Genomic DNA, 26,434 nt, shown 5'->3' on the forward strand with positions numbered 1-26,434 from the left:
AGCTGAAGCGCACTTGGGTTCTGCAGCAGGATAACAATCCAAAACAAACCAGCAAGTCAACTTCTGAATGGCTGGGAAAAACAAAATGAAGTTTTTGGAGCAGCCTAGTCAAAGTCCAGAATTGAATCCGATTGAAATGCAGCAGCATGACCTTAAAGAGGCCATTCATGCTTGAAAACCCTCTATTTTGCTGAATTCAAACAATTCTGCAAGGAAGAGTGGGCCAAAATATCTCCACAGAGATGTGAAAGACTCATTGCCACTTAGAAATATATATAGAAAACGCTTGATTTTTTATTTTTATTTTTTTTTTTAGTTCACTTGGGTTATATTTGTCTGATATTTATTTGTTTGATTATCTTAAAGTATGGAAACCATGCAAAAATATAAGAATTTTAGAAGGGGGCCATTACTTTTTCACAGCACTGTAGGCTCAGTGTTGGGAAAGTTCATTTTCTACGCGAACAAGTTCAAAGTTCAGTTCATCATTCAAAAATTGAACTAGTTCCGTTCATAGTTCATAATTCAAAATTTTGAACGAAAACGAACTAGTTCATAGTTCTTTTTTTTTTTTTTTTTTTTTTTTTTTCCCCCAATATACTGCTGACAGGTTTTATTATCCTCAAAATACTGGCATTTCATTTCCCCATTGTTGCCACCCATTCAGTCCACACTAGTAGCCAGCTGCAGCGTTCACCCTACAATCTCAAAAACATTGCTTGAAAGATGTTTTTTTTTTTTTATTAGAAATTAAAACAAAAGCAGGACTTTTGTCCTTAATGTGCAAACAAAAACACACAACACAATAAATGACAAGAACGATGGTAAAAGGGACATTGATAACTTTGCATTCCAAGCAGTGCTGGCTGACTATATTTACAAAATATTTTCTTATCTACTCTTATATTACAAAACTAAATTTCTATATTATCACAGTGTGATCCTACAGTGTTTTAACTAAAGCATTCTGATAGAAATAATTTTCTGAGTAATCCATTTTCAGTTATGTACTGTATTTCAAAAGAATACATTCACTACCATTTATGCAGTGCCCCTGGACACACCTCACTGCTGCGTGCCTACCTAGTTTCATTCTGAAGCGCGAAATAGGAAATGCAGCCGGTGTACTTTCTTTCCCATGTCGTCATTCATAGTTATCATCCAAGGAGATAAGTATACTACACTCTGGGCTGCTCCGTGTGTTGTTTGAAGCGTTATAATTTACTGTAAAATGGGTGCTAATATTATTAGTATGTCCAAACAGGTCACTATTACAGTTCATTCACTGTATATTACAGTACATCAACATCACAGCAGACCCTGCAATGTGACTATTGCACACACGTACATCCTGATGACGAAGTTCAAACAAAATAGTGTGCAGCCCTAATATAAATTTATAATTGCCTAATATTATTATATACAGTGTACACAAAGTTTTGAAATCAGAAGCCACAAAAAATCAACTATAACTCAGTTTATTTTAGAAGGGGCATTGGTAACAAATTATGCTTGCAATCGCTCAACATTATTAAAAGTAAAGAAATTTGCAATTTTGGTATTTCAGCAGGAAGCATGAAGTCGACACACACGATTTGTTTTCGTCGCTGCATAAAATTATATGGCTGACCAGATCTGGCCTCTGGGCCGTGAGTTTGATAAACTTGTACATGATATCAAGTCTCCTCTGGGCTAATTTCCCAGGTGAGCGGGACGATTGATGACTCAATCCGCCACGCCATCAGTAAACTGGCCCATTACCATGCCTGCTGCACACGAAGGGCAGAGCAAAACCTCATTTCCATGTGTGAAGACCACTCTCGTATCTTGCTGGCTGGCTGTCCCTCCTATGATAAGCTGCTATCACCTCATAACCAAGACTATTTGGATATCATCAAGAGCTGGTTGGGTATGTCAGAAACAACTGCTATAACTGTTGTAAGACAGCAGTAGAAAGTCATGTACAAAACAACTCAGGACATTTGTGTTATTTTTTTTTAAAAATACATTCTACAGGTGACAATGTGTGGGATCATGACTACATTGTGGCTTTGCAGCACCCTGTCACCACTGATATTCAGCACTCTATTAAGATCTATGGACTCATGTTGGACGCACTTGTCTCCTTCAAGAAAAGAACCCTCATCCTCTTTCCCAACATCGATGCTGGTTAGTATTATGGGTTATTATGCATTATATTTCCATTGTATTGACCTTTTTTCTGTTTCAATTGTTTTATAAACCAAACTTGCCAAATCACGTGTCAGTGGTTGAGAGTCACAAAAGTCCTTCCACACACTTTGAAGCATACCGTGGTTGATCTTCTGGGGCACAGTCATGCTGGAACAGTAAAGGGCCTTCCATAAATACTTTCCACAAAATAGAAAGTGTGGAATTGTCTATATGTCTTGGTATGCTGATATGGGTAGAGCTAAGGGGTCATGCTTGAATTTGACATACTGTAATATTTCCCATGTATACAGGAAGCAAAGAAATGGTGCGTGTAATGAGAAAAAAGGGCATTGAGCAGCATCCCAACTTTCGGGCAGTGAAACACATTCCCTTTGAGCAGTTCATTCAACTAGTGTCCCATGCCGGCTGCATGATTGGAAACAGCAGCTGTGGTGTGCGAGAGGCCGGGGCCTTTGGCACACCGGTCATCAACCTGGGAACAAGACAAACAGGCAGAGAGACGGGTAAGAAAGAGATAATGTAAATTTGGACCTCAAGTGACCCCTACTGTGCATATTTGGCCATTACATTTATATTTGGCAAACAAATGTTTCTTTTAGGCTGTCAGAACTAATTCTCCCTCTCTGCTAGGTGAAAATGTTCTGCATGTAAGGGATGCCGACTCGCATGATAAGATCTACCATGCTCTGCAGCTGCAGTTTGGAAAGAGATACCCCTGGTAACACTACATTTTCATTGAAAACATATTGCAGTCCAATATTTGTTACAGAATTTTTTTTAGACCACTTTACAGTCTGCGCCGGGTTTGGAGCGGCGGGCTTAACGATAGCTTCTGCCGCAATACTGTTTGTTTGTTCATTGAATATATATATATAACGCGTACAGTGGCTACGGAAAGTATTCAGACCCCCTTAAATTTTGCACACTTAGTTATATATATATAATCTCACATCACACCCCCAAATACACTATTAAAAAAGTACTGGCAGTGGTCCTTTTATGAAATCTTGGCCTGTGAAATTGAACGCAACGCTAGCATTCTGGGCGACACGGTGGCCGACAGCTGCCTCATAGTTCTGAGGCCAGGGGTTCAAATCCCAGCCTCGCCTGTTGCATGTTTTCCCCGTGCCTGTGTGGGTTTTCTCCCACATCCCCAAAACATGTGTGGTAAGTTGATTGAAGACTCTAAATTGCCTGTAGGTATGACTGTGAGTGCGAATGGTTGTTTATTTGTACAGTGGGTACAAAATGTATTCAGACCCTCTGAACATTTTCACTCTTTGTTATATTGCAGCCATTGGCTAAAATCATTTAAGCTAATTTTTTCCCTCATTAATGTACACACAGCACCCCATATTGACAGAGAAAAATGGAATTGTTGAAATTTTTGCAGATTAAAAAAAGAAAAACTAAACTATCACACAGCCATAAGTATTTAGACCCTTTGCTTAGTATTTACTTTTATTTAAAAGCACCCTTTTGAGCTAATACAGCCATTATTTTTTGGGGGGATGATGCAACAAGTTTTGGACACCTGTATTTGGGGATCGTCTGCCATTCTCCTTGCAGATCCTCTACAGTTCTGTCAGGCTGGATGGTGAACATTGGCGGACAGACATTTTCAAGTCTCTCCAGAGATACTAAATTGGGTTTAAGTCACTGAGTTGTTCCGAAGCCACTCCTTTGTTATTTTAGCTGTGTGCTTAGGGTCACTGTCTTGTTGGAAGGTGAACCTTCGGCCCAGTCTGAGATCCTGAGCACTCAGGAGAAGGTTTACATCCAGGATATCCCTGTACTTGGCCACATTAATCTTTCCTTCGATTGCAACCTGTCGTCCTGTCCCTGCATCTGGAAAAACACCCCCACAGCATGATATTGCCTATCCCAGCTATCATCGGGCAGGAGGCGGGGTACACCCTGAACTGGTTGCCAGCCAATCGCAGGGCACACATAAACAGTCGTCCACCGTGCCGCTCAATTACATAAATGAATAAGAAAAAATAAAGTGAATGAAAAATAGAATAATTATAAAACAACAGCAGCAACCTCGACGACAAAGAATACAGATGTCAAAAGTTTACTTTTACACATACAAAATAGTCTTGTTATTGTCAGATGGCACACTACCCAGCTCAAGAATCTAGATTTAGCATGTTGCGGACGGGTGACCAGTAACAGTGGGGCAAAAAAGTATTTATTCAGCTACCAATTGTGTGAGTTCTCCCACTTAAAAAGATTAGAGAGGCCTGTAATTTTCATCATAGGTATACCTCACCTATGAGAGACAAAATTCGAAAAAAAATCCAGCATATCACATTGTCTGATTTTTAAAGAATTTATTAGCAAATTATGGTGAAATATAAGCATTTGGTCAAAAACAAAAGTTCATCTCAATACTTTGTTATATACCCTTTGTTGGCAATGACAGAGGTCAAACGTCTTCACAAGGTTTTCACACATTGTTGCTGGTATTTTGGCCCATTCCTCCATGCAGATCTCCTCTCGAGCAGTGATGTTTTGGGGCAGTCACTGGGCAACACAGACTTTCAACTCCCTCCAAAGATTTTCTCTAAGGTTGAGATCTTGAGACTGGCTAGGCCACTCCAGGACCTTAAAATGTTACGAAGCCACTCCTTCGTTGCCCGGGCGGTGTTTTTGGGATCATTGTCATGCTGAAAAACCCAGCTACGTGGGAGGTGGAAAATACCTCCGTAAAGCTGTAGTGTCAAAACTAAACACTAGGGTGCATCACAACAATACAAACACGAAGATGAATGACATTTTAATATGAACCTAAATATGATGTGAACTTATAATTCACAAGATTTAAAACTAGTCGATAGCTTCTATAAAACGCATATATACTCATATACCATATTTTACTGTATTACTTTTCTAACTTTTACTTATGTATAATAAGCATGATTGACTTTTGAGGGGAAAAAAATTTGCATTATACACTAAAAATAACGGTAGATATAACCATCGTCACATGGCCACCACAATATCTGTTATATCGGGGTCAGTTTTATCGAGGTTCCACCGGATGTGTAAATGTATTGTATATGTATAAATGTTTGTATATGTATATGACAGAGGTCTAATTATTTACCATAAAAAAGGAAGGAATATTGTTAAGATTATGCCATTTCAGTTTCAAAACAGCATAATAGGGCAAGGAACTGTATTTGGTAACCTAAACTTGAGTTGAAATAAATGCCACAGCCTCTTTTGACAAGGAAGTAGAACCTCCATCTAGCTGGTTAAGGTAATAGCTCATTTCACAGGTGATGAATGTTTAGGTCTGCAGTCTGCATTGTCTGAGTTCTCCTCGCAATGTTCCTGCCTTTCCAGTTCCAAGATCTATGGTGATGGAAACGCCGTCCCTCGCATTCTCAAGTTCTTACAAACTATTGACCTGAATAAGCCCCTTCAGAAGACATTCTGCTTCCCCCCAGTGAAAGACTCAATCTCCCAAGACATTGATCATATCCTGGAGAAACAAAGTGCTTTGGCTGTGGACCTTGGTGGGACCAACCTCAGAGTAGCAATTGTCTGCTCTCGGGTAAGTTGCGCAGCCCTCATCTGAATACCTAGAGTAAACACTGCATTCCAAATTAATAAACAAATTATATTTTTGTCTGGTTTTCCTAAACAGTTGACACAAATGACAGTTGGCATAATTTTTAAGTCATCAACCGTCAAAAGTGTAATTCAGATGTTTTTGAACAAACCTCCCAATGATAACAGTATTTTTGTATTATTAAAAAACTGGAAATGCACTGTTCCAAATTATGCACAACAGAGTTTCCAAACATTTGACACATTTTAATGAACTGAAAATAGTCATTTATTGAATTTGCATCATTAGGTTGTATATTTTCTGGAATCAAAAGCTATTTAAAAATCAAAAACGTGTTACATTTTGACATACTGTAATTTCTCGTGTATAATACGCTCTTGAGTATAATGCGTCTAGGGTTGGGCATCATGAATCGAGAACCGATTGGAACCGGGACTAACATTTAGGTTCTCCCGGAATCGTTCAAATTTTAAAAATTCGGTTTACAGTTTCGATGCCTACAGTCCCCTGACCCGAAGAAGAAAGTGGTGAAAACCAACGAAGAAGCGGCGAAAACCAACACAGAAGAACGGGCACGAAGACGTGCTTGTGCCCAACGACAGTGTGTCTTAACTATGTTAAAATAAATGACCAGTCACCTTAGTGCAATATTTGGATTTATATTATATTGTGTAAAGGGGGCGTTACGACGTTTAGAAGTTTGAGGCGCGCCCTCTCCCGCTCTGAGCCTCAGCCTACACCGTGCGGAACTTCAGTGAAGTCAATTGGGTGAGATAAACAATAAAATACGTCTATGCCAACATTGAGGCAGCTAACATGTTAAATGGTGGGTTGCACTCTTGCACTGACGGTTTTTAGTGTTTATTTTAGTCTTCAAACCAACGTACGAGCTGATGACAGACACAAAAATAAAATCATTATTTTACCATACTGGAAAGAAAGTACCAACAGTCGCATCACAAGCTTAACATTGAGCTAAAACTTCACCAATGGTCAAACTAGTACCTGTACATCACAATGAATTGTAAAAATTTAGGGAAAGTTGTCACATTTCTGTCGGGCCAATTATACATACTCGTGCAGTCACTGTAGTAGTCTTACCACGCTGCACTATTTGCATATCTGCTGTTAACCAATACTGGATATTGCCACGTGAGCTCAGGAACACTTCAGAAAACCATTGTCATTTAACACAGTTTGTCGCTACATCTGCAAATAAAACATAAATACATAAAATAAAAAGTTAAAACTCTACCATACAAAGCAAAAGCCGTATATCAACAACCATGAGAAAAAGCTGCCAGCTTCTTTGGGCCCAAGCTCATCTGAGCTGGATTGACGCAAAGTGGATAAGTGTGTCTGACGAGTCCTCGTTTCAAATTGTTTTGGGAAATCATGGACGTTGTGTCCTCGGGGGCAAAGAGGAAATGGACCATCCTAATGATTATCAGCGCAAAGTTCTAAAGCCAGCATCTGTGATGGTATGGGGGTGTGTCACTACTCATGGCATGGACAAATTGTACGTCTGTGAAGGTACCATTTTTGCATTTTTCTTTTATTTATTTATTTATTTTGTCCTGTTCAGCTGTTAGATCAAGCAGAAAGGAGGATCTGTGTCCCTTTTATGCTGAACAGTTTTACCACGTCACAGTGGACTTTTTAAGCTGCTGCTGTGGTTTCTTAGTATTTTAATGGATATTTACTGTGAATCAAAGTTGATCAGTTGAACAGAACAAGGTTTCCAGAGGGGAGTGAGAAAAGAAGATGACAAAAGACGAAACACTAGCTATAAACAAGGTGAGGAAAGTAAATCATATACCTAGAACAATGACACAATAGCTATGAGTGTGGATAAGCAGTACAGAAAATGGATGGATTGATGGATATTGTGGCACACCCTAGTGTTTAGTGTTAATACTGCGGCTTTATGGAAGTATTTTCCACCTCCCACATGACCATTGATTGGCACCTCAGCCCTTGCACAACATAGTGAAAGCTAAAGGGGTTAATTGCCCGGATAACACGTTCACTCCTGGTACAAGATAATAAAAGCCATCCGCACTCACATTCACACCTACGGGCAATTTAGAGTCTCCAATTAATGCATGTTTTTGGGATGTGGGAGGAAACCGGAGTGCCCGGAGAAAACCCACGCAGGCACGGGGAGAACATGCAAACTCCACACAGGCGGGGCCGGGGATTGAACCCGGGTCCTCAGAACTGTGAGGCTGACGCTCTAACCAGTCGGCCACCGTGCCGCCTGTACCATAAATAGTTGCAATAATGTTAATGTTAATAGAGCTTATATGTGTTTATCCCCCATCTTCAGTTTTTTTTTTTTTTTTTTTAAAAAAGAAGAAGAAGAAGAATCACCGTTTATTCCCATGAACATGCATGCATGCACACGAAATTTGTTCTCTGCATTTTACCCATCACAGTGAACACAGACGTTAGTGGAACACACAGGAGCAGGGGGCAGCTGAAGCGCCCGGGGAGCATCAGTGTTTTGCTTGCAGCTTAATTTTTTATTATTATCTTGCACCAGGAGTGAACATGTTATCCTGGCACATGACCTCTGCTGACGGATGTGCCAGTGGCCATGTGGGATGTGGTAAATGCCCCCATAAATCTGCAGTATCAAAACTAAATTCTAGGGAGAATCCGAGCATCAATACCTAAACATCATATAGAAGTAGATGAATTATAGCATTTGAAATATGAACCTAAATATAATGAAAACCTATAAATCATAAGATATAAAATTAATTTATGGCTGTTGTAAAACGTATGCTCAACTCATGTACCTCATTTCACTGTGAAGGAATTATCCAACTTTTACTATACCTATGTATTACTTTACTACTGATTTTAAGATTTTTTTTGGGGGGGGGGAATGCACATTATACACGAGAAATTACGGTTTGTATTTGGCCGAAAATATGCCAGGGCGAGAGCTTAGTCCCTCAAAGTGAAAAGTAAGTGGATTTGCTGACTGACCACTTTTTCATGCTACCAAAAGAACTGTGCTTTCATTTATAAAAAAATAAAAATAAAAAAACATCTAGCATGACAATTTACAATCTCAAAGAAACTGAAGCAGAAACTCAAATTAATGAGTTTAGTCATGTAAGATGCTATCAAATAAGGAGTCCTATGTCAAAATGGAACTTGACTTGATAGGAATTTGAAGTTGAAATAGCTTTTAATTTCAGTAAATAAGACCTCCAAATGCAAATTCAATAAATGACTATTTTCATTTCTTTAAAACATGTCAAATGCCTTAAAACTGTTGCGCGTAGTGATTTGGAACAGTGCATTTTAAGTAATTTTTCAAAAAAATACGATCGGGAGGTTTTTTCAAAAACATTTGAATTATATTCTGATGGTTGATGACTTGACAATTATGCCGACTGTCATTTGTATCACCTATCATTGGCGTAATAATTTGGAACACCGTATATTCCCATTGATTGTATTTGTTAAATGATGAGATTGAAAACATATTCTGCTTGTTCCCTTCCACCACCCCTGTCTTTCTTCCTATACTTTACTGTCCCTTGCTCCATCTAGGGTAATATAGTGAAGAAATATACTCAACCAAATCCAAAAACCTTTGAGTCCAGGATGCAGCTGATATTGAAAATGTGTGAAAAGGGCATGCAAGATGCAGTATCTCTCAACTGTAGGATACTGGGTGTTGGTATGAAACTATAACACACAGCACTCTATATCACTCATTCCTTATTCTCTCAAACATTTACATAAAATTACATAGGAGTGTCAACTGGCGGACGCGTAAACCCACAAGAGGGTGTAGTACTGGACTCAACAAAGCTAATCCAGGAGTGGACCTCTGTGGATTTGAGAACACCCATCTCTGATACTTTTCACTTGCCTGTCTGGGTGGACAATGACGGAAACTGTGCAGCCTTGGCCGAAAAGATGTTTGGTCATGGTAAAGGAGTAGAGAACTTTGTCACTGTCATCACAGGAACAGGTGAGTTGCTATAGTTTTCACCCGCTCATTTTTTCAGGCTCAGACGAACTGTTTCAGGTAAGACAGTAGGACAGTGCAAATGGTGGAGATACTTCTCAAGCACATGAGCGGCCAGTATTGGTCAACAACAGATATGCAAGTAGTGCAGAGTGGCGAGACTACTACAGTGAGTGCATGAGTAATGCATAATTGGCCCGACAGAGATGTGACTAGGGCTGGGCGATATCCACAATATTTCATATCTCGATATTGATGACAGATATCTCGATAACGATGCGATAACAATATTACTATGGGTTCAGTGAAAACTAAGATTTTTTTTTTTGAAAAAGCAAAATATAAATTCAAAAGGATGTGGAAAGTGCAGTTTTTTTAATTGGAACATACTGATCGTCATCAACATTAACAAAGTCAGCAATAAATACAAAATAAAGTGTAAAGTGCAGTTTTTAAATTAGAACTTACTGACAGTCAGCGATATGAACAAAGTCAGCAATAAATAAAAAAAATACTACAACTAACATTGTACTGCAACTCTGCTTTAAGGATAATTTTATGCTACAACCGAAGCAAGTGTTTGTTGTGTGTGTGTGTGTGTGTTAACTGCATGAATGTCTGTTCTGTACCAATTACACACACGCATACATACAGTACACACACATGCACACACAAGATAGAGATGTGTCACACACCCACCCATTTCTCTTTCTTCTATACAAAGTTATTGAAATAATCACAGCAAAACGTAGCTATCGCGAGGTGTAGCCTGTGTCCAAAGCACTGAAGTCGAGTCCAGCTATTCACCTCCAACGCCTTGATCATGTTGGATGCATTATTGGTGGTCACGCAAACCTTTCGGCCCTTCCTCAAATCCCACTCCGCTAATGAACCTCTCATCTCATGAGCTATATTCTCTCCACTATGATCCCCGGGGTAAAAGGACATCTGTAGACATCGCGTCTTGAGTTCGAAGTTCGTATTTATAAAATGGACTGATAGACTGATGTACGGTTCAGTTGTCCGGCTCGACCACAAGTTGGACAGCGTGAGGGGCAGCTGTGGCGAAGGATGCCTCCTCAGGTCCACGATCATCTCTACAGCCTTGAGCGTGTTCAGCTCCAAGTTGTGTCGGCTGCACCACAGCTCCAGCCGCTCCCCTTCCTGTTGATACGCAGACATGTCACCGTCTATGATGAGGCTGATGACTGTGATGTCATCTGCAAACTTCAGAAGTTTGACAAGCCACAAAGCAAACGAGACAAAACTGGAACTTTTAGGCAAGGCACATCAGCTCTATGTTCACAAAAATTAAGCATACTAAGAAAAGAAAACTGTCCCTACTGTGAAACATGGAGGAGGCTATTATGTTCTGGGGCTGATTTGCTGCATATGTCACAGGGTGTCTTGAATCTGTGCAGGGTACAATGCAAAATCAAGACTATCAAGGTATTCTAGAGAGAAATGTGCTGCAGAGTGTCAGAAAAGCTTGGTCTCAGTCACACGTCATGGGTCTTGCAACAGGATATTGACCCAAAACACACAGCTAAAAACACCCAAGAATGACTAAGAGCAAAATATTGGACTATTCTGAAGTGGCCTTCTATGAGCCCTGATCGAAGTCTATTTGAGCATCTGTGGAAGGAGCTGAAACATGCCATCTGGATATAGCACCCTTCAAACCTGACAACTGGAACAGTTTGTTCATGAAGAGTGGGCCAAAATACTTGAGAGGTGCAGAAGTCTCATTGAAAGCTACAAAAATCATTTGATTGCAGTGACTGCCTCAAAAGGTTGTGCAACAAAATATTAAGTATACCAGCATTTTTGTTGAGGCCTGTTTCATGGGTCAATAATTCTGTTGAATCACAATTCAAAAGCAATTCTGATTTTCATTGGTTAACTTTCCATTAAATGTATATGTATTATCACTGTACATGTACATACACTGTATGACCACTGTTGGTTTTTCTTTCATGAACAGAGGGGTACCAAACATTTTGTCTGTGTGTGTGTGTGTGTTTGTGTGTGTGTGTGTGTGTGTGTGTGTATACAACCCCAATTTCAATGAAGTTGGGACGTTGTGTTAAACATAAATATAAACAGAATACAATGATTTGCAAATCATGTTCAACCTATATTTAACTTTATACACTACAAAGACATATTATACAAAAGCCATTTATCAACAACACCCAGAAACGCCGCCGACTTCTCTGGGCCAGAGCTCATGTAAGTTGGACTGATGCAAAGTAGCCTGTCTGCAGTCCAGACCTGTCTCCCTTTGAAAATGTGTGGTGCATTATGAAGCGTAAAATATGACAACGGAGACCCCGGATTGTTAAACAGCTGAAGCTGTACATCAAGCACGAATGGGAAAGAATTCCACCTACAACAAAGCTTCAACAATTAGTGTCCTCAGTTTCCACACGTTTATTGAATGTTGTTAAAAGAAAAGGTGATGTAACACAGTAGTAAACATGACCCTGTCCCAGCTTTTTTGGAACGTGTTGCAGCCATAAAATTCTAAGTTAATTATTATTTGCTAAAAACAATCAAGTTTATCAGTTTGAACATTAAATATCTTGCCTTTGTAGTGTATTCAATTAAATGTGGGTTGAACATGATTTGCAAATCATTGTATTGTGTTTTTATTTGTTTAACACTACATCCCAACTTCATTGGAATTGGGGTTGTATGCAAATGGTGTAACCATTCATTATATCAATGAATCGATTTATATTCCTATTATCCAACTAGAGCGATCTGTACTTGGCAAGTAACTATATAACAATAACTATATTGATTTAAATTGTTTTAAAAGGTAATCAATCAACTACACTAGGAAATAATTCACTGGATTTAAGCACGTCAGGAGGTGTGTATGTGCTGTATTTCCAAGAAAAATGCTTGTAATTCCTTTTACTTCGCTTGATTTTTCAGTTATCACATGCCAGTTAGCAATGTCAAGGCTACTTTCTTCGTCTCTTTTCATCTTCGCTTCCTTTTTTATGCCCCTTATCACGTCACTCCTTTCTGTCATGCCCCTAGTGGTTGGCTGAAACACCAAAGTATGTGTGTGTGTGTTTGTGTTGTTTTTAAGCACATTTTTTAAGTTTAAGACATCCGTCTGTCTGGTGGATGGCAGATGAGGAAGCTTACAGAAATTATTATTAAGAATGCGTGTGTGTGAGTTGCAGCAAATGGCCGTGCACTTTGAAACCTTTCAAGCGGCTTAGCTTAGCTTGCTAGCCGCTAACAACAATAGCGGTGTTCCCTCAAGGGGAAACTTGGGCGAACAAGAGGAAAACCAGTGACAATGTCAAGTACTGGATGCTGTTTCAGGCTCACTTTTGTGCTCCAAAGAGCAGTTTTGTTCATTTATTTACCGCTGTCTTGTTAACACTATTCCTAAAATATTCATTTCTAACCATTAATATTTAACTGTTTAGAACAGGAATTCTCAAACTTTGGGTCCAGCTAGGGACACCTTACAATGGAGACATTTTTCCAAGGATGCCCTCATAATTCTAACACCAATCTCTTTTCTAGGGAAAAAAAATTGGCTCAACAATAAAATCGTAGCTTAAATAATACAAATACATTGCTGTTTTACCCTTTGCTTTATTGCAAAACAATACAATCAATCAACTTTTATTCAGCAGACTCATAGGCCATTAAAAAAACACGTACAGTACACAATAAGACAGTGGTCCCCAACCACCGGTTCGTGGACCGGTACCGGGCCGTGAGGCATTTGTTACCGGGCCGCAGAGAAAGAATTACCAATTTATATAATTTCTGTTGTATTTCAATTCACGTGTCAATGTGTTTTTTAATATTAAAATTGACCGGATCTTCTCCGCCGCAGTAGCCGCGTGTCTCAATTGACACGTCGAGACTGCACAGAACGCTTCCGTTTCCGGTCCCAGCCGGCTCGAACGCTTCTGTTTCCGGTCCGAGCTCAAAGAACAAAATCATTTCATAAACTAGTTTAGTTTGTTTACTGAAAAGATTTGTTCTTTTGAACGAAACGTTCGCGAACGAAACAACACTATATCAGGAGTCCTACTTAAAATACGGGTTAACAGTTAACTCTCACGCACCAAGTCCGCTCTGATACAGATACAGTCGTAGGTTGCTGCTTGACACAGGCAGAACTACTTTTACGGAGTTAAAAGTCTACTCTCATTGAGGAGCTACGGAACTGCAGTCTGGTCTGGCTGCCTACAATAACTCGACTCCCACTCCACCATCGCGCCCACATTGGACGCGCCACAAACGGCGAAGGGGGAAGCAGAAGCGAGGCAAGCGTGTGTGCGTGTGCGTGTGTGTGTGTGTGTGTGTACACATACACAAACACGCCACAGCCGGTCCATGAGAAAAATGCCTACTCTAAACCGGTCCACGGTGCAAAGAAGGTTGGGGAACACACATAAGACAGACAAAAGGAAAGTAGATTCGGAAAATCTTCATATTTAATGAACATAATTAGTTCTTACCAGATTCCCTTACAAGAAAGAACATGAATCTAAGAGGTTTCACCTGCACTGTCCAGTATGCAGGTATTTATTTCACAGTCACACTGGACGGATATTTGGTTAAAAAGTTACTGAATCGATTTCTAGCTACTGAATCGGATCATATCGTTCTAAATGAACAAATATCGTCCTTGAATCAAATCAGTAACCATGAATCGTAATATTAATCAAATCATTGCTAAAACGAATCGATACACCCCTAATATATATGCAACTTTTGACTGTGAAAGGTATTGGAGGAGGGATTATCCAGCATAACGAGCTGATCCATGGCAACACTTTCTGCGGCGCTGAACTGGGTCACATCATGGTGTCGTTAGAAGGCCCGGAGTGCTCATGTGGAAACCGAGGATGCATCGAGGCGTATGCTTCTGGCCTGGCCTTGCAGAGAGAGGCCAAAAAAATTAATGATGGTGAGTGACAGTTTTATTGTATCATATTTGGGAATGTGGTGAGGCTTACTAAATGTTCAGCATTTTGTTAGCCTAACAGCATAATTACTTCGTCATAATTGAACATTTCCCAAAAACAAGAAAAAAAAGTAATATTTCGTTTGATACTCTAACATTAACTTCAACCACATGTGTGAACATGTTGCCCCGCCCCCCACTCCACCTAAAAAAACAAAACAAAAAACTTAGATTGCATAACAAAAAAAAAGTGTTAGACGGATGATGACATCACTCAGGCAATGTTTCTCTTACACAGAAATACAAAGATAACCAAAGTTTTTGTTTTTTTACTTTCCTAAACATAACCAAGTTTTTGTTTTTAAATATCTAAACTTAGACAGGTTACCCATATACTAGATTATGTAGTCTGACAAGTACTGAAGAGTCAGAACGTTCTGGACTGTGTGGTCACCAACTTTTCTACCTCATGTAAAAAGAGACACCCCATAGACGCTACTCAAAGCTTATTGGGTGGGGGCTCAGGACTTTTAACACATAAAAAAGACAAAAACAACATAATTAGGGATGTAATTATATCTCTAGCTCACGGTTTGGTTTTACCACGGTATTAATCTCACGGTACGAGAATTATTGCGATATCATGGGAAAGCTCATGGTTTTGCAGGTAGGTTCACGGTACAGGTGGGGCAAAGAGGCGAAAGCAGGAGAACCAAAACAATTGTCTCTTTCTTGCTGGCCGAATCCTTCTCCATAGGCTTTAGTCGTTTCTGTGCGTTTTCCCACAGGTTTTTGTGAAGAAGACATCTTCAAATCATAAAGTCCTACTCACCATTATTGGCACCCCTTCATTTTTTGCATAACCTGTATAATATCTTCAGAAATAAATGGAAATGTACCAAACTTATATCATTAGGGTCTTTTAATTGGAAGTCCAAAGTAACCCATCCATTTTCCAGAACGCTTATCCTCACTAGGGTCACAGGCAAGCTCTTACTTTTGCAAAAAAACATCTGAATGATTCCCAAGACTTCTGGGAGAGTATTATATGGCTGACGAGATGAAAGTTCTCATTACATCTGGCATAAATGTAGCACAACATTTCAGAAAAAGAACATCATTCCAACTGTCAAACATGGTGGTGGTACTGTAATGGTCTGGAGCTGCTTTGCTGCTTCAGGACCTGAACAACTTGCTGTGACTGATGGAGCCATGAATTCTGTTCTTTAACAGGAGGAGGAGAATATTCAGCCATCAGTTTGTGACCTCAAGCTGAAGCCCACTTGGGTTCTGCAGCAAGATAAGGATCCAAAACACACCAGCAAGTCAACTTCTGAATGGCTTTAAATAATAATAATAATAATAATAATTTAATGAAGCTTTTGGATTGGCCTAGTCAAAGTCGAGACTTGAATCCGACTGAAATGCAGTGGCATGACCTTAAAAAGGCCATTCATGCTCGAAAACCCTCCATTTTTGCTGAATTGAAACAATTCTGCAAGGAAGAGTGGGCCAAAATATTTCAAAAGAGATGTGAAAGACCCATTGCCAATTATAGAAAACATGTGATTTCAATTGTTCAGTTGCTGCTAAAGGTGACCCAACCAGTTATTAGGTTTAGGGGGCCATTACTTTTTCACACAAGACCAGTTAACGTTTCCGAAATAAATGAAATCATTTAAAAACAGCATTTTAAGTTGACTTGTGTTATATTTGTCTATTTACATTTGTTTGATGATCTTAAACATTAATGTGGGGAAACTATGCAAAAATAGAAGGATTTCAGAAGGAGGCCAGTACTTTTTCACGGCACTATAGATTCATTGTGTGTGTTTTACGCTTTTTATGGCAAGCTACTGAGTGACTATTAAAGGTCCCATATTTTGGCTATTTAGACCTCCATAGAGTGACTCTCTAACATTGACTTAGTATAACAGTGTCAATTTCATTTAAAAAAAACAAAAACACCTTGGTTTTGTCATACAGGTGTCTAGAAAATGCCCCTCTGACAGGTACTTTTATTTGACCCAGTTTTGTATCCGGTTTGTCCATATTTTGCTAAGACCGCCCTTTTGTCTGATTGGTTGCCTCCGTGTAGAAGACCCACTTGTGAGAGCAAGTCAGCAGAGAGTCAACAGCTGCTCCCTTGGATCTTCCATCTATCCATTTTCTGTACTGCTTATCCTCACTTGGGTCTGCATGCTGTAGCCTATCCCAGCTATCTTCGGACAAGAGGCGGAGTACACCCTGAACTGGTCGCCAGCCAATCGCAGGGCATATATAAACAAACAACCATTCGCACTCACATTCACACCTACAGGCAATTTAGAGTCTTCAATTAACCTACCATGCATGTTGTTGGGATGTGGGAGGAAACCGGAGTACCCGGAGAAAACCCACGCAGGCACGGGGAGAACATGCAAACTCCACACAGGCGAGGCCGAATTTGAACCCTGGTCCTCAAAACTGTGAGGCAGATGTGCTAACCAGTCGTCCGCCGTGACGCCCACAACTAACGTCAAATCGAAACAAGACATGAGTTTGACAGCAATGTAAACATTTAAAAAGGTTTTTATGTTAAGATTTTAATTGCTTCTAAATGTGCCATGCAGATCAGATCTAAGTGAAATTTGGTATGGCATTTTACACCCGTGCGTAATATTGAAATTTTTTTGTTTCAGATGAAGTGCTGAAAGTGGAGGGGTTGGATATAAAGCTCTCTGAGCCCATCACTGCTGCTCACCTCATCAGTGCAGCAAGACTGGGGAACGCCAAAGCTGTAGCTATTCTCAACAAGGGTCAGAACCTAAATGAGCCCACTTACACACATTACAAACAACTGGCATATTCTTCTGTTTGTAAAGTAACCATACTATAGCCACTTTACCACACTATAGCCAACATTTGCTTTATCTTTGTCTGACATCAAATTATGTGTAATATTATACTGTGAAGGAAAAAATAAATCATTTCCTGGAAAGGCTAAAATTTTTGGATAGGACTGTGTTCTCAGCAAAATGTTAATATGCAGCGCAGTACAGTTGCAATTCTTCACTAATTGTTTTTTTTCTTCTTTTTTTTATCTGTTTCTCTCTGCAGCCTCCATGGCATTAGGCATGGGCATTATCAACATCCTGCACACAATCAACCCCTCACTAGTGATCTTATCTGGTGTCTTAGCCTCGATCTACCAAGACCCGGTGATGCGCCTTATCTCTAGTAGAGCCCTCATACCTGCTCAGAGCACTAAGTTGGTCACATCAGATTTGGAAGAACCCGCTTTACTAGGAGCTGCGAGCATGGTGTTAGACTATGCTACAAAAAGGACTTATTAAAGGATACACATATTCCTTGTCTCTTTAATCATGGAGGACTTCTGCCATCAAGAAAACATCATCTTAATAAGTAAACCAACTAAGGGTGGGACTCCATTAAAAATATGAATTAATTTATAATGAATTAATCTCAATCAATTGCATTTTAATTGTATAACAATATTTGTCCTAAAAGCAACATGGTTTGATTTTAGGATACCTATTTTCTAACAATATGGCCTTAAACAGTTTCTACGTGGCACTTGAAAAGTTGGATCACATGTTGGAGGGTTGAGGTGCTTTGGTGGTATGAAAACTCTTTTTTTCGCACAGTTTTTACAAAACCACGCTTATCAAGGCTTTCATTGGACAGTTGTTGTTGTTTTTTTTTTAAATGAAATTTGCCTCCCATCAGTCCTGGCAACGCTGTTTCATAAATATGAATAGGTACAAACGAAACGTCCCTTTTGAGGTGTGTGCCTACAGCGAAGCTAAGCGAGGAGGGTAATAGTAGTCAGCGCATTCAATGTGTGTGGACGGCAACAAAACCAAAAGACCAAGGATGCCGGGACATTGTGCAGCATTCAATTACGTACAATGGCGTACAATTACAACAAGGGAACTGGGAGTAACTATTCACAGGTATAAATATTTTTGGGGCATTTTAACAGCGAGGAAGACCGCAGCTGGCCCATCTTGTCATCTCTGTGCTTTTGCACACGAAACATTCTGAGCTCTTAGCCTGTTTAAAAGAGGGTTTTGCGCTTTGTTAGTGGAAGGCTAACAACTATAATACTGAGGAATGTAAAATAAAACGAAAAGTCTGAAAATTTGGGGGAAGCCAGCAACCACATAAGTCATTGTTTCATTTAACTTGCCCTCAGAGTGGAGCATACTGTATGTACATGTATGTCACCATCCTGCGTAACATTGCCTTTAAAACTTGGGACAGTATGTGCGTTATGTTGTGTCATACTTATGTGGCTTTATAGCGTCGCTCGCTGTTTGTGACCGGCTCCAAGTCAGCCTTTTATCATCCACAAGCTCCAAAATGAAATAGGCAATGTGTCTCAATATTTTATGTTGGCATAATATTTGTACGAGCAGAAAAGTTCTTCTCGTCACTTTTCATTTTGCCCTATGCTTCGTTGAGCAGTGCCGTGCAGCTGCCGTTCACACAGGCTACTACTAGGTATGTTACTAAAACTTTCAAACTACCTGTATATCAAAGTAGAGTATATTATTGGATAAAGATTTGAAACATGAATAAAATGAGCCCTAGTTTGTAAAAATCACATAAGGATTAAGGATTTTATGCCACTTTTTATGTTACAAATTGGCCCAAATTTACTTGTCCACAAATCAATGTAAATCAATACAAAATGTGTGACTGAAACCTTGACTCTTTGGTAGAAAAATGCCCATTTGTTTCTTATTAGTTGAGATGAAAATGTGATGTTTAAACAGGGCATTTTCAGATTTTTCAATAATTCACGCGACCCATTTTATTCCGAGAATAATCTGACGAGAGCAAGCTAATCGTCAGATTTACTTCAAACTTAACCGAAAACAAGAACAGTAATAGTTAATCACGTTGGTGTATCTTTCACTCGTGTCGAAATCCTATGGATGTGTGATTTTGGAGGCCGGAATCAAGGAAAAATTTCGTCTTTGTCAGAACCACAGAAAATCTCATCTGAATTGAAAATTTCAAAAACGAGGTGGTCAAGGGATTTTCCAACGTTGTCATCGGCCAGAAAAAAACAAGGATTACCTTGCGTGAAACTATGAGATAATGTGATTTTGGTGCACCTTCGCTAAATACAAGTGCGGGGAATGAAAATGGCAGCCGGTTATCTGGATTTAGTAACATACATACTAATACTATATAGAAGCCTCACACAAAGGCACACATAAAAAAACGAACAAAACAAAAAAAAGACAAAGGCACTCAATGATTGACAGTAGTACTTTTTGCTCACTGAAACTTGAACTGTTTAATTTTACTTCGGGAGCATGCCGTAGCGTTGACAAACAGATGGTGTTTAAAAAAAAATCTAAACCTAACACCATGGCTACCTAGTGAGGTGGAAGTACAGTCCCCTCCAAAAGTATTGGAACGGCAAGGTCAATGCCTTTGTTTTTGATGTACACTGAAGACATTTGGGTTTCAGACCAAACGATGAATATGAGACAAAAGTTCAGAATTCCACCTTTTATTTCATGGTATTTACATCTAGATGTGTTAAACAACTCAGGAAAGAGCACCTTTTGTTTGAAGCCACACACTTTTCAAGTGAGCAAAAGTATTGGAACAGACATTAAATTAACTTAAAGTGAGTAACGTAAAATTTGGTGGCATAACCCATACTTGCAGTAACTGCATCAAGCATGCAACCCATTGACTTCACCAGACTGTTGCATTCTTCATTTGAAATGCTTTCCCAGGGCTTTACTGCAGCCTCTTTCAGTTCTTGTTTGTTTGTTTTTCTGGGCGTTTCTCCCTTCAGTCTCCTCTTCAGGAGGTAAAGTGGATACTTTATTGGGTTAAGGTCCGGTGATTGACTTGGTCAGTCTAAGACCTTCCACTTTTTCCCCCTGAAGAAGTCCTTTGATGTGTTGGCAGTGTGTTTGGGGTCATTGTCTTGTTTGCGTGATGAAGATTCTCCTGATTATTTTGTAGGCATTTTTCTCTAAATTGCCAGACAAAATGGTTTTGTAGACCAGAATTGCTTCTGCTGCTACTATCACGAGTTACACCATCAATAAAGACAAGTGAGCCCGTTCCAGAGGCAGCCATGTAAACCAAGCCCAAGCCACGACATTACCTCCACCATGCTCCACAGAGGAGCTTGTGTGTTTTGGATAATGAGCAGATCCTTTCTTTCTCCATACTTTGGCCTTTGCATCACTTTGGTAGCGGTTAATCTTGGTCTCAGCAGTCCATAAAACTTCGTTCCAAAACGTTTGTGGCTCATCTCTGTACTTTGCAAAATCCAATCCAGACTTTTTGCTGATGAGTGGTTTGCATCTTGTGGTATGGCCGGAATGTTTCTTCTCTCGGAGTCTTCTGCAAACGGTGGATTCTGATACCTTCACCCCTGCCCTGTGGACGTTGGCAGTGATGTCACTGACTGTTGTCTTTGGGTGTTTCTTCACAGCTCTCACAATGTTTCTGTCGTCATTCATCATCATTCTGCTGTTGAGACCCTTGGCCGACCTGTTCAATGTCTTGCTCAGTACACCAGTAGTTTTTCTTTTTCAGTACATTCCAAATTGTAGTATTGGCTATTCCCAATGTTTGTCCAACAGCTCTGATCAATTTTCCCTTTTCTCTCAGCTTCAAAACGGTTTGATTTTCTCCCATAGACAGCTCTCTGGTCTTCGTTTGGTTAACAGCAACTGCAGTTTTTCACAGGTCAAACCCAAAGCCAAAAACAACCTAAGCAACTAGAAACACCCATCGGTCATGTTCCAATACTCTTTGCTCACTTGAAAAGTGGGTGGCTACAAACAAAAAGTGCTCTGTCCTGAGTTGTTTAGTACATCTAGATGTAAGTACCATGAAATAAATTCTGGAATTCTGGAGTTTTGTCTCATACTCATCTTTTGATCTGAAACCCAAATGTCTTCGGTATACAAAAAAAACAAAGGAATTGACCTTGCCTTTCCGATACTTTTGGAAAGCTATTGTTTGCGTATTTTTTTTAAACTAATTCATCGACCCTGAACGGGATAAGCGGTATTGAGAATGGATGGATGGATTAATTTGTTTGTAATTTATTCATCGCAAATGTGTTAAAGTTCCACCCCGAAACCAAACATATCCAGCTTTTGTTTATTATTTTTAAAAATGCGTTAGGTCCATTTCTTTTTGCCGTTTGGTGTTTATGTAAATGGGACTCATTCTCCAACTGTTGACAGTTTATTCATTCCGAACCAAAGGTTGGCCATATTCCCGCATGGAGACTTCATGTCAAATGAATCCATTGTGCAATCAATCAGATCAAATCTGATCAAATTGTCCTGATTAAAAAGAAAAGCAGGTAGTTTTGTTTTTACAAAAATATAGCATGAGAACATACACGAGGTAGTAATTTGGTGATGTAAAATAACTAGCCCATTAAAAGGCTTGTTGCGCTCATGGGTGATTGAAAAGTAACTCCCTATTTTAAAATACCTATTTATTCATATGTTGTAATATTTTTCTCAATGTTTTTGTGTATGTTCCATGATTAAAGGAGCAAGTCTATTCTACCAAACCAACGACTTTGGAAGAACTTGAAGGGCGAATACGAGATGTTGTCTTCCATCCCACAAGAGTTCCTTGTGAAATCAGTTAATGCAGTTCCCAGGCGGCTTGAGAAACTGGTGGCTAATGCTGGCGCCCATATCAAATTTTAAATAAAACTCCATGCAATACACTTTCTTCTCATGTTAATTTCTTGTAACAATTATAGTTCAGAAATAAATTATAAGTACTTAAAAATAGGGAGTTACTTTTCAATCACCCCCGGTATATTTCTTCTTCTTTAACCTTTCTACAAATGCTGTTTAAGATAATGGTGACTATCGCTATATAACATCATACATTCCACATTCAGTGTCTTATTATTAATCATTCTTGAAGACTTGGAGGGGGGAAATATTGATTTTGGCTAGTGGTCTCAGAGATTTGATAATTTACCTAAAATTGAAATAATTTAATTATTGAATTATAAGCTGAAGACTGTTGTAACTGAAACTTACTCTTTTTACTGATATGATGATGAATGGTTATAGTGGTATACATTTTACGTATTATTCTTTATAATTCCATTGTGGGTTTTTTGTCATTGGTTTATGATGGTCCAAGTAAATACAGGAGTTTCATTTAAAGCACCTTTCTACCTTCAAGGTAGCTTTTTAACAATGTTACCTCATTCACATAATTATGTGTGACATGGAAGAACAGTAAGCAGCTCATGAACCATCGTTGGGGAACTGAGTGTTGAATCAACATTTTTCCCATGCTATACAACACGGCCATTGTACCGCCTCTGCCATGTCTTATTTTACATACCTATATATATACACACACATATATGTATGTACACATTGAGTTAAATAAAGAGAATACTATTTGTGAGATGTGTGTAGTGTGTGTTTTCAACGTGGTCATCTGGGAGCACATTTTGAAACCTGATAGTCACAGAATTGTAGACAATTTGAAATATAAACTAACTTGAGTCAGGTGCCTGCCATCGGAATAATATGACACCGTAAGGGCAGTTAAATAATTAACTACTGTTACATTATCTACACTAACTTTTGCACTAGTATCACTGGTTAGTCACACCAGCACGATTTAGTCTTACTCTTTTTTGTGGAGGTACAGCTGTGATCATGACATACCATAATTTCATATGAAATAAAGACTGACAGTATCTCAATATTTTCTAAATATTTTACTGTGAACAAGAAGTTTGTCCGCAACAAGCAGGGGCAGACAACAGGTCAAATAAATATAAAAATAATAATAATATTTGGAGGACTACTTTTACTTGAGTCATATTACAACCCCAATTCCAATGAAGTTGGGACGTTGTGTTAAACATAAATACATCAATTCACTTGCATGTATCCACAGACACACACCCCTAGGACTCTTTAACTGTGTGTGGGGCCACGAACTTACTGCGACAAATAACTCATGAATATACAAATCGCTTGTGTATCCCCTCACTTATACTCTCGTCCTGTGGATTTTTAAAATTCACATAATTAATGCCACCACACTTCAGTTGTGCAGCCGGGTTCACGACCTTTTTCTTGCATGCTGCTTCTCCTGTCCTTCCCTCACAGGATGTAGCACTACAGCCACATGCAACACTCATATTTAATACTTCATTGTTGTACAACCCCAATTCAAATGAAGTTGGGACGTTGTGTTAAACGAGATATTTAATTTAAAATATATTTAATGTTCAAACTGATAAACGTTATTGATTTTAGCAAATAATCATTAACTTAGAATTTTATGGCTGCAACACATTCCAAAAAAGCTGGGACAGGGTCATGTTTACCACTGTGTTACATCACCTTTTCTATTAACAACATTCAATAAATGTTTGGGAACTGAGGACATTAATTGTTGAAGCTTTGTAGTTGGAATTCTTTCCCATTCTTGCTTGATGTACAGCTTCAGTTGTTCAACAGTCCATTGTTGTATTTTACACTTCATAATGCGCCACATATTTTCAATGGGAGACAGGTCTGGACTGCAGGCAGGCCAGTCTAGTACCCGCAATCTTTTACTACGAAGCCACGCTGTTGTAACACGTGCAGAAGGTGGTTTGGCATTGTCTTGCTGAAATAAGCAGGGGCGTCCATGAAAAAGGCGTTGCTTGGATGGCAGCATATGTTTCTCCAAAACCTGTATGTACCTTTCAGCATTAATGGTGCCTTCACAGATGTGTAAGTTACCCATGCCATTGGCACTAACAAAGCCCCATACTATCACAGATCCTGGCTTTTGAACTTTGCGCCCATAACAGTCCGGATGGTTCTTTTCCTCTTTGGCCCGGAGGACACGACATCCACAATTTCCAAAAACAATTTGAAATGTGGACTCGTCGGACCACAGAACACTTTTCCACTTTGCATCGGTCCATCTTAGATGAGCTCGGGCCCAGAGAAGCCGGTGGCGTTTCTGGGTGTTGTTGATAAATGGCTTTTGCGTTGCATAGTAGAGTTTCAAGTTGCACTTACGGATGTAGCGCCAAACTGTATTTACTGACATTGGTTTTCTGAAGTGTTCCTGAGCCCATGTGGTGATATCCTTTACACATTGATGTCGGTTTTTGATGCAGTGCCGCCTGACGGATCGAAGGTCACGGGCATTCAATGTTGGTTTTCAGCCTTGCCGCTTACATGCAGTGGTTTCTCCAGATTCTCTGAAACTTTTGATGATATTATAGACGGTATATGATGAAATGCCTGAATTCCTTGCAATTGTACGTTGAAGAACATTGTCCTTAAACAGTTCCACTATTTTCTCACACACTTGTTCACAAAGAGGTGAACCTCGTCCCATCTTTGCTTGTCAATGACTGAGCAATTCAGGGAAGCTCCTTTTATACCCAATCATGGCACCCACCTGTTCCCAATTAGCCTGTTCACCTGTGGGATATTCCAAACAGGTGTTTGGTGAACATTCCTCAACTTTCTCAGTCTTTTTTGCCACATGTCCCAACTTTTTTGGAACATGTTGCAGCCATAAAATTCTAAGTTAAACAAAAACAATCAGGTTTGTCAGTTTGAACATTAAATATCTTGTCTTTGTAGTGTATTCAATTAAATATAGGTTGAACATGATTCATTGAAATCATTGTATTCTGTTTTTATTTGTTTAACACAACATTCATTGGAATTGGGGTTGTAGATAATGTAATGATTTACTTCTCTCATCCTGTTTACAATTAGTGCTTTGTCTTTTGTCTTTGTTTCTCTCTCCCTTCTAGAAACTTTGTTCTGTTCGACTGATCAAGTCTGATTCCCAATAAACCTCAATTATAATACCACAGCAGAAGCTTACAAACTCCACTGTGACACACCGGCATGAAAGGGGTACAGAATTTCCATTCTGCTTGACCTAACAGCCGAACAGGACAAAAAAGAGAAAAATTAAGCAGGCAATCCTTTGAGATAGAGGTCTCGGTCTCTCTCTCTCTCTCTCTCTCTCTTTCTCTCTCTCTCTCTCTCTCTCTCTCTCTCTCTCTCTCTCTCTCTCTCTCTCTCTCTCTCTCTCTCTCCCTCTCCCTCCCTCCCTAGACTAGATTATTTTTTTAATCGCACAAGATGGACAAAAAAAGGTCGCATATGCGACCAATTTGGTCGCAGTCTTGACCCGTGGTTATTCATTGGCAAGAAACCACAGATGTTGCAGTTACGCTAGTGCTTGAGTTCAAGAATGAGGTACATCTCGACTGAATCTGAGTAATCAAGGTGCCATATTACTAGCCCCCTTCACACTGTGTTGGCGTTTCTGTGCTGCAAGTTTGAATTTTATAGGTAGTAAAAAGAACACCCAGAAATCTAATGAAGTCTTGAAATAAGTTGACGGTTAATTAAGATGGGAAATAATGCAGGAACGTATTCAATCTATAGAATAATGTTATTGTGTATTTCAAATTTCATACCAATAGGCTGGTAGTTAGGCAGGATGGTAAGACGTCCAAATAATATGGCTAAGTGATATTATGTCCTTATGTAATTTCTGGATTTGACAGTGTTGAATGATTTTCATATTTTTTTTTTAATCAAAGTTGTGACAGCACGCAGAGTAGTGTTGTTTCGTTCATAATAATAATCTCCCCACTTTTCCTAGTTTACAATACATGACAACAACAACGCATAGT

The 26,434-nt window shown here is 39.3% G+C and overlaps 1 protein-coding gene across 5 annotated transcripts in view; it reads left to right on the forward strand.

Moving 5' to 3' along the window:
• The window catches only part of gne (glucosamine (UDP-N-acetyl)-2-epimerase/N-acetylmannosamine kinase), a 46,704-nt gene extending 23,541 nt beyond the window's left edge, over positions 1 to 23,163 (forward strand). For 3 of the 5 annotated variants that reach the window (XM_061769373.1, XM_061769371.1, XM_061769370.1), the window contains 10 exons: positions 1,705 to 1,909; positions 2,017 to 2,169; positions 2,484 to 2,696; positions 2,824 to 2,911; positions 5,548 to 5,758; positions 9,347 to 9,476; positions 9,552 to 9,773; positions 14,542 to 14,724; positions 17,403 to 17,519; positions 17,821 to 23,163. In XM_061769373.1, coding sequence (XP_061625357.1) covers positions 1,705 to 1,909; positions 2,017 to 2,169; positions 2,484 to 2,696; positions 2,824 to 2,911; positions 5,548 to 5,758; positions 9,347 to 9,476; positions 9,552 to 9,773; positions 14,542 to 14,724; positions 17,403 to 17,519; positions 17,821 to 18,056 — 1,758 coding nt within the window. In that variant the 3' untranslated portion in view covers positions 18,057 to 23,163. Of the gene's footprint in view, positions 1 to 1,704; positions 1,910 to 2,016; positions 2,170 to 2,483; positions 2,697 to 2,823; positions 2,912 to 5,547; positions 5,759 to 9,346; positions 9,477 to 9,551; positions 9,774 to 14,541; positions 14,725 to 15,954; positions 16,043 to 17,402; positions 17,520 to 17,820 lie in introns of those variants that run through there. The other 2 variants (XM_061769372.1, XR_009787993.1) reach the window with 2 other exon arrangements.
• The last annotated feature ends 3,271 nt before the right edge of the window (positions 23,164 to 26,434 follow it).

This window comes from Phyllopteryx taeniolatus, chromosome 4, assembly GCF_024500385.1.
Source record: "Phyllopteryx taeniolatus isolate TA_2022b chromosome 4, UOR_Ptae_1.2, whole genome shotgun sequence".
In the NCBI taxonomy this organism is placed as follows: Eukaryota; Metazoa; Chordata; class Actinopteri; order Syngnathiformes; family Syngnathidae; genus Phyllopteryx; species Phyllopteryx taeniolatus.